At 49.4% G+C, this 11,460-nt stretch overlaps 1 protein-coding gene across 1 annotated transcript; it reads left to right on the top strand.

The window, feature by feature from the left end:
• The first annotated feature begins 9,243 nt into the window (after positions 1-9,243).
• On the top strand, positions 9,244-10,467 carry LOC147086907 (putative G protein-coupled receptor 139). Its single transcript, XM_085978093.1, has one exon. The coding sequence runs from the start codon at positions 9,438-9,440 to the stop codon at positions 10,260-10,262; it is 825 nt and encodes a 274-aa protein (XP_085834219.1). The 5' UTR covers positions 9,244-9,437; the 3' UTR covers positions 10,263-10,467.
• The last annotated feature ends 993 nt before the right edge of the window (positions 10,468-11,460 follow it).

Here is an 11,460-nt window from a genome sequence, read left to right as displayed (position 1 = left end):
AAGGGGCAGGATTGCATCATCGGTTGGCCTGGATCCTCTGTCGACTTGATGCCAGTTGCAGCGCAGGACGGGCCTTTCTCCAGGTCCACTGGCAGCACCGGATGAACGACTCTGCCGACGGTACCCCCACCTCAGGTTCCTGCTTGGGGAACAACAGAGTTCGGTAACTGAACTGACACTCGAACGGTGACATCCCAATGGAGGAGTTCTGTCATGTGTTGTGAGCATATTCCACCCAAATGAAGTGTTTGCTCCAATTAGAGGGGTTGGAGGAGGCAAGGCAGCGCAGAGTCATCTCCAGGTCCTGATTCATCCTCTCGGTCTGCCCATTGGACTGGGGATGATAACCCAAGGAGAGGCTGACCGCCGCACCCAGGAGACGACAGGAAGCCTTCCAGAACCGGGAGGTGAACTGGGGACAATGGTCTGACACTATGTCTAGGGGGTGGCCGTGTAGGCGGAAGACATGCTGCACCATGAGTTCTGCAGTTTCTCGGGCGGAAGGGAGTCTGGGCAGGGGGATGAACTGGCAGGCTTTGGAGAACCGGTCGACAACAACTAGGATGGCAATGTTACCCTGGGACGGTGGCAGATTGGTGACAAAGTCCAGGGAAAGGTGGGACCAAGGATGGTTTGGAATGGGGAGTGGGTGAAGGAGGCCATGTGGTCGTGTCCTGGGGTTCTTCTGCTGGGCACAGGTGCTGCAAGCTAAGACAAATGACCGGACATCCCTCTTGATCGACGGCCACCAGAATCTACTGTGGATAAACTGGAGCGTCCGGGCGACCCCTGGATGCCCAGTCAGCCGGGACGAATGTCCCCACTGCAGGACTTGGGATTGGACTGTTGTGGGAACAAACAGTCGATTCAGGGGTCTGCCGCCTGGATCGGCCTCCCGCCGTTGTGCCTCTCGAATGGTTGTGTCGATGCCCCAGCGAACCGGAGCCAAAATCCTGGAGCTCGGAAGGATGGGTGTCAGTGTTTCACTTATATCCGGGGGGTCGAATTGCCGGGATAGCGTGTCAGCTTTCAGGTTTTTGGACCCGGGGCGGTAAGAGAGGATGAAGTTGATCCGAGTGAAGAAGAGCACCCACCGGGCCTGGTGAGAATTGAGGCGTTTGGCATCCTGGAAGTAGGCGAGGTTCTTGTGGTCGGTCCAGACCACGAATGGGTGTTTGGCCCGCTCTAGCCAGTGCCTCCATTCCTCCAACGCCAACTTGACAGCAAGCAGTTCTCTGGTCCCGATGTCATAGTTGTGCTCTGCAGGCAAGAGCCGCCTGGAGAAGAAGGCACGCGGGTGGAGTTTCTGGTCTGTGACAGAACGTAGGGACAGGACGGCCCCCACTCCAATTACAGAGGCATCCACCTCGACCCTGAAGGGAAGAGATGCATCGGGGAGGGCCAGAACGGGAGCCGTCGTGAAGCGCTGGTGGAGTTCTTTGAATGCTTTCTCCTCCACGGGTGACCAGTGAAAAAGGGTGGATGTTGTCTTGGTTAAAGCCGAGAGGGGTGCCGCTATGGAGCTGAAGTTTCTGATGAACCTTCTGTAGAAGTTGGCGAAGCCGAGGAAGCGTTGGACCTGTTTGACTGAAGTGGGTGTTGGCCACTCACGGACGGCCTGGGTCTTGTCTGGGTCCATCTGGATGCTGCCATTGGTGATGGCGAAGCCCAGGAAGGAGACAGTGGGGACATGGAACTCACATTTTTCGAGCTTGACATAAAGGTGGTTTTTAAGAAGCCGGTGCAGTACCTCTCAGACATGCTGAACATGTTCTTGGGGGGAGCTCGAAAAGATGAGAATGTCGTCGAGGTAGACAAAGACGAACCGGTTAAGCAGATCACGGAGAACGTCGTTAATCAGGGCTTGAAAGACCGCGGGTGCATTGGCCAGACCGAATGGCATTACTAAGTACTCATAATGGCCAGTAGGGGTGTTGAAAGCTGTTTCCACTCGTCTCCCTCCCTTATGCGGACCAGATTGTAGGCATTGCGAAGATCCAGCTTGGTAAAGGTTTGGCCCACTGCATGAGCTCGAACACCATGGACATAAGAGGAAGGGGATAGCGGTTCTTCACAGTGACCCGGTTGAGGCCGCGGTAATCAACGTATGAGTGGAGACCCCCATCCTTTTTTACTGCAAAGAAGAAGCCTGCCCCGGCAGGAGAGGTGGAAGGATGGATAGCACCAGTGGCGAGGGCGTCACGGATATACTCCTCCATGGCAGCGGTCTCAGGAGCGGAGAGAGAAAAGAGGCGACCCGGAGGAGGACAAGTGCCGGGTAGCAAGTCGATGGCACAGTCATATGGGCGGTGAGGAGGAAGGGAGATGGCCTGTCTCGTACTGAAGACCTCTATAAGGTCAGTAAAGGCAGCTGGGACTCGAGAAGGATCGGGGAAACTGAAAGCTCGGGAGAATCAAGAAGTGGCATTGAGAACAGGCAGGTGGCATGGCAGGTAGGACCCCATTCCATGAGCACCCCGGTAAACCAGTTGATATGTGGATTATGGAGAGACAATCTGGGAAAGCCCAGGACCAGAGGAAACTCGGGAGAATGAATGAGGTGGAGCTGGATTGTCTCTTGGTGGTGCTTCTCCACAAATAGCCACAGGGGGTCAGTAATTCGGTGGACGTTACCAGAGCCAAGGGGTCTACCATCAAGGGCAGTAATTGTAAGAGGATGGTCGAGGTCGACCGTCGGGATCTTGAGCTGTCTAGCGAAGTTGAGTTCCATGAAATTCCCTACCGCTCTGGAATCCAAGAAAGCACGGAGGGTGATGTAAGAAAAAGGAGACTTACCATCAAGTAACTTTAAAGTAAGCTTTAAGTAACTTATAAACACACTATATACAAGAGAGGTCTTTACCATGCCTCTGGTAGAAGCCTCTTACAATACTGAACAGACCAGTATTTATACCAGTCCAACAGGAAGTGACATATGACAGGAAGTGAGGTATGTACACAGTTCATAGTTCACAGTTCATAGTTCACAGGAAGTGATGACATAACTTCCCGGAAGTTAGCATTTTTATCACATTCTTCCCTCCTGCAGGATTAGAAGGCTGTGGTCTACCTTTTGGTCCGCAGCCGCCGAACAAGGAAGAGTCGCACCCGTTTGGATTCCCGTCGTAGAGGGTCGCTGGTCCGCTTACATGCGGTTGGCCATTGGTCAGAGTCTGTGTGGCCTGGATTGCCCTGTGAAGGGTCGGGGAGATCATGGCTTCGAGTACGAGCCCCAATAGGTTCAAAGTCGGACTGCCTCTGTTCAGAGGGAGGTGCAGAGCTGGTCTGTGGTGGATCAGTACTTTCATGCGCGGTACTGGGAGGGTCGCAACCTTGAGCACGGGGTTCTACCGGCACCAAGCTAGTTGGTGTCCGATCAGGATCCTGGAGAGGGGTACCCGATAGGTCCCAAGAGTTTCCTGGTGAAATGCCATCACCCGATGTCCCACTAGGTCCTGGTGGGCAGGGAGCCAGATCCCGTAATGATACGGTAGATTCTCGGCCGTCGGAATATCGTATGTTTGCATAGGTGGGGTTGGCATCGGTTAGTTCAACCTCGTCTACGAGAGGGTCATTTTTAGACGTCCGAACGTATCTTCGGAGTAATACAGGTCCAGGAGTAGTTAGCCATGATGGGAGTGATGTCCCATGAGATGAGCGACGCTGGAATCCAAAGAACCGCTCATGAGGTGTAGTATTTGTGGCTGTAGAAAGCAGGGACCGTATAGAGTGCAATGCATCCGGAAGCACTGTTTCCCATTGCTGGTCTGGTAGGCCCCGAGATCTTAAAGCGAGACATACGGAATTCCAGATGATACCGTTATACCTCTCTACCTGCCCATTTCCGATGGGATGGTATGGTGTTGTTTTGCTTGTAGCAATTCCCCGTTCTGAGAGGTAGTCCTTGAGTTCCCTTGACATAAAGGATGGACCCCGATCTGAGTGAATATAAGCCGGCATGCCACAGAGAGAAAATACCTGCTCAAGGCAGCAGATTACTGTGGATGCCAGCATATTGGAGCAGGGGAAGGCAAACGGAAAACGTGAATATTCGTCGATCATGGTGAGCAAATATGTGTTCCGAGTTGAAGAGGGCACTGGGCCCTTAAAATCGATGCTAAGTCGTTGCATCGGTTGGGTTGCATGTATGAGTATACCAGCTGAGGGGCGGAAGAACTGAGGTTTTAATTCCGCACAAAGCCGGCATTCTGAGCATATTTTCTTTACATCTCCAGTGGAAAAAGGGAGATTCCGTGATCGTACGAAATGTAGCATGCGCGTAACGCCAGGATGACACAAACCATTGTGGACATCCATGAGAGTGGAGGATGACATAGTGGAGCAGAATGCCCGTGTGAGGGTGTCCGGGGCCACATTCTCCTTGCCAGGCCGATAGAGAATGGTATAACCAAAAGAGGCCAGTTCCATCCTCCAAAGTTGTATTTTATTATTCTTAATTTTGGTTCGTTTTCGATTATCGAGCATGAAGGCGACTGATCGTTGGTCCGTGATCAATGTAAAGTGCTGGCGAGCTAGAAAATGGTTCCACTTCCGTACTGCCTCTATGATGGCTGTGGCTTCTTTCTCAACTGGAGGATAATGTAGCTCGGCACCTTGTAAGGTCCTGGACATAAATGCTACAGGACGACCTTCCTGATTCAGAGTAGCCGAGATCGCCACCTCCGATGCATCACATTCAACCACGAAAGGGAGATTCTCATCGATGGAGTGAAGAGCCGCTTTCTCCAACTGTTTTTTGAGAAGGTTAAAGGCTGCAACAGCCGCTGTTCCCAGTGGAAATGATCTAGCATGCAGCAAGGGTTGGATTTTGTCCGAAAAATGAGGAATCCATTTAGCGTAGTATGCAAACAGACCGAGAGCCCGACGTAAAGAAGCCGGATTCTTAGGTGACGGGAGCTCTTGGAGCGGGCGAAGTCTTTCTGGGTCTGGCTTAATGATACCATTGCCTACGCAGTAGCCAAGGATGTTGATGGTCGGTTGCGACTCAACAGATTTGGATTCATTCAGGGTCAAATTACGGCGATGGAGGGCATCCCGAAATTTTTGGAGGTTGGAGTCGTGTTCCTGTTGATCGTGACCTGCAATGGTAATGTTATCAAGATAGGGAAAAGTGTCCCTTAGGTTTTCCTGCTTAACCAGGCCATCCATTGCCCGTTGAAAGGCAGCCACTCCATTAGTAACCCCGAATGGGAGGCGACGAAATTGGTACAGCCGTCCATTAGCCTCAAAGGCTGTGTACTGCTTATCTGAGACCTTCAAGGGTAACTGATGATAGGCACTTTTTAAATCGTAAGTTGAGAACACTTTGTATTCGGCCAGTTTATTCTCAAAAGTACGATACCAATGCTTCCATACCCTGCCAGCTGCTGGTGTATTCGGGTCCAAGTCCAGACGAATAGGTCTAAGGATTTTCTCCATGATGGGTGGTTCCCTGGATCCTTAACTTCCGAGTTTGTCTGAAGGTCGAGTATTTGTCAGTGTAAATACTAAGTTACTTAAATTGATGTAAGAAAAAGGAGACTTACCATCAAGTAACTTTAAAGTAAGCTTTAAGTAACTTATAAACACACTATATACAAGAGAGGTCTTTACCATGCCTCTGGTAGAAGCCTCTTACAATACTGAACAGACCAGTATTTATACCAGTCCAACAGGAAGTGACATATGACAGGAAGTGAGGTATGTACACAGTTCATAGTTCACAGTTCATAGTTCACAGGAAGTGATGACATAACTTCCCGGAAGTTAGCATTTTTATCACAGAGGGTGTGTTGCTGATTACCCCAGGAGAGGAAAGAGTAGAGATGGAGACCGGAAGAAGCAGATTCGGGAGTGGTGTTTTGACTTATCACAGTTCTCCCACTGCTGGACAAGTCCTGGCTTTTCCCGCCAACTTGGGACAGGATCGCGGAAGTGCCCGAATTCCCCACAGTAAAGGCAGCGACTCTCGCGCATTCGTCGCTCCCGTTCAGATTGGGAGAGTCGAGTTCTGCCCAGCTGCATGGGCTCCTCCACGGCGGTAGGTGGCGTTGGGCTCGGGGGTGCTGCATTTGGGTCTGGGGGTGAGAGAAACGGACGGCGGCGTTCTCTTCGCTGCCCGCGGAGTCGATTGTCAATCCAAATGGCCACATCGATAAGAGCCTCGAAATTGTTGATAGATCTGTGAGAGGCCAGTTCATCTTTGACCTCCTCCGAAAGTCCGTGAAAAAAAGTGGCGATGAGTGCCTCCATATTCCAAAGACTTTCAGTGGCGAGAGTACGGAATTCTATGGCGTAGTCCGATAAACAATGATTCCCCTGATGGAGATGGAGCAGTCTATTGGCCGCCTCTCGCCGCTAACTGGATGGTTGAAGACTCGCCTCATCTCCTTGGTGAACATCCGACAGTTGGAGCAGGCAGGGGTTTGTCGCTCCCACATGACCGTGGCCCAAGCGAGGGCTCTCCCAGTGAGCAGGGAGATGATGTACGCGACCATAGAATGATCGGAGGGGAATCTGGAAGGCTGGAGCTCGAATGGCAGTGAACACTGTATGAGGAAGACGCGACACTTGCCCGGGTGACTGTTGTATCGTTCGGGAGCTGGAAGGTCTGGATCCTTGTCTTGTCGAGGATTAGATGCTGATGGTTGTGCGGAACCCGACTGCTGGCCATGCCTGACAGCCTCGGTTAGGGAATGCAGGCTGTCACGAATCTCCTGCAGCAGTTGGTCGTGCCTCCCGACCGTGGCTCCCTGGCTCATCAGGGCAGAGTGCAGTTGATTAATGTCCTCCCTTGGTTTGCTGGTTTCTGCTGGGTCCATGTTGATGACTCAGTCTTGCTGTTACGGGTGTGGTAGTGGACCCAAATGCAGACAGACAGCCAGAGACTTGAGATGGAGTAAAACTCAAAAGATGCTTTACTAGAAGGCTCTTCAAATATAGGACATACAGAGAATTCTTCAAACAAAAGATCAAAGTAACAATGCAAAGAAACAAAAGCGAGTATACCAAACGCAGGGCAAGGATGATAAACTAACCTGTGACTTGCAGGCATGAGAACTCAAGACTGAGTGACAGCGGCTTGAAATAGTCAGCTTAAAAAACAGGCCTGATTACTTTAATGAGACAATTACTCTAATGAGACACAGGTGAGGAGAGAGCTCCAGAGACATGGCAGCAGTGTACTGAGGCATCCTAAACCGCCCTCTGGTGGCCAGCAGAGGAAAGTGTAGCTGGGACCCTGACAACTAGATTGATGGATTTTTTTGAGGCGGTAACAGAGAGGGTTGATGAGGGTAATGCGAGTAATGTTGTGTACATGGACTTCCAAAAGGCATTCGACAGCACGGGATCTATGGGATGATGGCTTCTTTCTGTGCTGTAACCATTCTATGATTCCATGTTTTATATTTTCCTTTTTCGGTCACTTTCTCGCCTTTTATTCATAGATTTAGATCAATCCAGGGAGAGAAACTCCGTTCTCCCTGTTCTATCATCCGTATTTTTGGACTCTACAGGAATCATGGGATATGGTGATGTGGAGGGGGTGGGGTGACATTTAGGTTTCATGCCGAAGATTAGCCATGATCTTATTGATTGGCCGAGCAAGCTCGAAGGGCCGTGTGGCCTTCTATGCTCTTAATTCTTATGGTTTTTGTTTATGGGCGGGTGAGATATTGCGCATTTGCTCATTATCCAGCTATTAATTCTGTAGATCATGTTTAACTGTATTTCTCTCTTTGTCATTCGCCATCCCATCCCCGCTTCGGTCAGCTATTGATTCTAAAGGTGATATCGTGTTACCAAGATTCTAATCTTTTATATTCAACTCAAGCAAATTTATTGTCCGTGACTCTTTATTTAACGATATTCAGTCTAGTATCTACCCTGAACATTTGTAACAGATCAGAAGAATGTTGTCTTGGTTTAGGAGACACTTCACCGAATGGCGAATGTTCATCGACCTGAAACGTTAACTCTCTTTTTCTCTCCACAGACGATACCTGACCCGCTGAATATTTCCGACATTTACTGTTCTCATTTCAGATTTCCAGTATCCACAGTATTTTGCTTTTGTTTTCACCTAATGCTCGTTATGGTTACTTACAGAATCACAGGAACAAATCCTGGCAGATCATAAACACATCATTAAATGCCTGAAATATCCGCTAATCATTCAGTTCCAGCCAGTTTCCCACCATCTGCAGTTCTGCATTAGTGGCGCTGCTGCTGGTGGTTGAAGTAGGAATACAAGGCTAATTTACATTCTCACAAAATGCTAATTCAGACAGATTCAATACATTTATTTCCAATCTTGGTTCTGACTTTACAATTGTATCCCGTACCCGTCTGTCACAGTTCAGTGGATCTCTCAGTGAGACCCAGCCCCCTGCTGTACTTCAGGATAATTAATCCCAGCTGATTGTGACTGAAGTACTGAGGATACAAAATCCTTTGATATCTTTTTGTCTAATATTTTCTGCACAAGTTGGAAACCAACAGTTGAAAAAGTACAAGGATAAATCTCTTCCATTTGTGTTCAGGTAATTTACAAAAGCTTTTGGCGGCACTTTGCCTGTGGGATCAGTCATCTAATTCTGATGCTGATAAATGCATTTAGTGGGACATTACCTGGTGATGGATAGCTATTTACTGTAATTCAGCGTCCATTATTTGCAATGTTACTTGGCCAATATTCATTTCAATGATGTACAATTTATGTGTTTCAACAATAAAGAAAACTCAATTTTCAAAACACTTCTGAAAGCCCAGTTATCTTTATAACTGCAGTGCACTTGTATTTATTATTTTAGCATTGTCCTATTACACCCGTACATTTTAAATATAATTGACTGTAATTATTGCCATCGTTGCAGTTTCTGGGTTTTGCTGTTGCATTCATTTTCAGTTCTAGATTTAATGGATATTCTAACCAGGAGCAGGAGTACAAGCGGGATTTCCCCCCTCCCTAACACAGGGGCACAGAAGTTAATTTCCCCGGTCCAAATGCTGACTGATCCCGGGGCACGAAGGCATCCTGAGAGGTTCTGTTCCGTTGTGTCCCTGATACCTCGGACGGTGCTTTTGTCTGCTTGTCTAAATATAGATCGATCATTTAATCACTCATTGATCAAACATCTTTTAATTTAATGATATATTTATTCCCATTTCATTTATTGATTCCACAATGTATTCCGATTATTCTTACAATGAACCCTGTACTCAGCTCCACATGTAAAAGAATTAGAATATATCATTGAATTTCGCCAATGAATTGCATATTTCACCCCGAATTCCATCAAATTGCAATTTTTTCCCCAGCCTGATGTATAATTTCCCTGTTATTTCCCTTGCTCACAGTGAACCTAGTGACGATTTTGATCCTGTCTCGGGGAAAGTGCGGTCTCTCCAAATGTGTCACTCGCTACTTGGTGGCCATGGCAGCAGCGGATCTACTGGTCATTATATTGGACCTGATATTGAGGCACATTCCGATTGTTTATTGGGTACACTTTGATTTCGTGCGGTCCATCCCCGTGTGTAATATCCACGCCGTTCTGCTTTATGCAGCCACAGACTGTTCTGTCTGGTTCACCGTCACTTTCACCTTCGATCGATTTGTGGCCATTTGTTGGCAGAAGCTGAAAACTAAATATTGCACCGAGAAAACGGCGACTGTGGTTCTGGGAACAGTGACTGTGCTGAGCGGTTTAAAGAACATTTTCTGGTATTTTATGTTCACAGATCAATATTACCTTGCGAATCTCCACTGGTTTTGTGCTGCAACACTGGGTGTTTTGCAATCTCGGATCTGGGCAGTAATCGAGTTCCTTCATTATGTTCTCACCCCGGGGGTCCCATTTGTTCTAATTCTGCTACTCAATGCTGTCACGGTCAGACACATTTTAGTGGCCAGCAGAGCCCGCAGGAGACTCCGGGGTCCCAGCAGTGGGGAGAGTCCCAGAGACCCAGAGATGGAGAGCCGCAGGAAATCGATCATTTTACTATTTGTTATCTCGGGCAATTTCATCCTTTTATGGGCAGTGTTTATGGTTTATTTTATATGGTACCGGATGAGGTATTTGGGGTATGGCTCCGTATATCTACCATATTATGTAAGGGAAGTGGGATTCGGGCTGCAGCTGCTGAGTTGCTGCACAAACACTGGGATTTATGCCGTGACCCAGACTAAGTTCAGAGAGCAGTTGAAGAATGTGGGGAAATATCCCTTTACTCGGTTTGTAAAATTCATTAAAGGATGAGAAGAAGCGGAGACTTTGCAGCCTGAGAGCTCCCTGGGTCTGATATTCTGGTGAGCCACTCGCTCCCGGGCCGCCACGGGGCCGGTAATTGGGGATATTCACATGCTCACACACAACCTGCCTACACTGGGCTCCCTGGGGATGATATTGTGGTGAGCCACGCTCACGCAGGCCACCGTCCCATGGGGCCGGTGATCGGAGACATTCACACACTCACTCACACACTGTCTACACGGAGCTCCATGGGCCTGATATTGTGGTGAGCCGCTCTCCCCCAGGCCGTGGGGCCGGTGATCGGAGACATTCACACACTCACTCACACACTGTCTACACTGGGCTCCCTGGGCCTGATATTGTGGTGAGCCTCTCTCCCCCGGGCCGTGGGGCCAGTGATCGGGGACATTCACACACTCACTCACACACTGTCTACACTGGGCTCCCAAGGTCTGATATTGTGGTGAGCCGCTCTCCCCCGGGCCGTGGGGCCAGTGATCGGGGACATTCACACACTCACTCACACACTCACACACTGTCTACACGGAGCTCCATGGGTCTGATATTGTGGTGAGCCGCTCTCCCCCAGGCTGCGGGGCCAGCGGTCGGGGACATTCAACCACTCACTCACACTGTCTACACTGGGCTCCCTGGGTCTGATATTGTGGCGATCGGCTCTCCCCCAGGCTGTGGGACCAGTGATCGCGGACATTCACACGCTCACTCAGACACTGTCCACATTGGGCTCCCTGGGTCTAATCTTATTGTGAGCCGATCTCCCCCAGGCCTCGGGGCCAGTGATCTGGGACATTCATACACTCACTCACGCACTGTCTACACTGGGCTCCCTGGTCCTGATATTGTGGTTAGCCACACGCCCTCAGGCCTCCACGGGGCTCGTGATCGGGGTCATTCACAAACTCACTCACACACTGTCTACACTGGGCTCACTGGGGTTGATATTGTAGTGAGCCGCTCTCACCCATGCTGCCCTCCCATGGGGTTCGTGATCGGGGACTTGAAACATTGAAGATAGGAGCAGGAGTAGGCCATTCGGTCCATCGAGTCTGCTCCACCATTCAATGCGATGAAGGCTGATCATCCAAATTCAGTACCCGGTCCCTGCTTTCTCCCCATACACTTTGATCCCTTTAGACTTAAGAAATATATCCTACACCTTCTTGAATATATTTAATGAACTGGC

Source organism: Somniosus microcephalus, unplaced genomic scaffold (assembly GCF_052327205.1).
Source record: "Somniosus microcephalus isolate GS21.2 unplaced genomic scaffold, FLI_Smic_1.0 unresolved_chr6, whole genome shotgun sequence".
Taxonomy (NCBI): Eukaryota; Metazoa; Chordata; class Chondrichthyes; order Squaliformes; family Somniosidae; genus Somniosus; species Somniosus microcephalus.
Note: the sequence above shows the minus strand (reverse complement) of the source record. Positions and strands in the feature narration are given on the sequence as shown.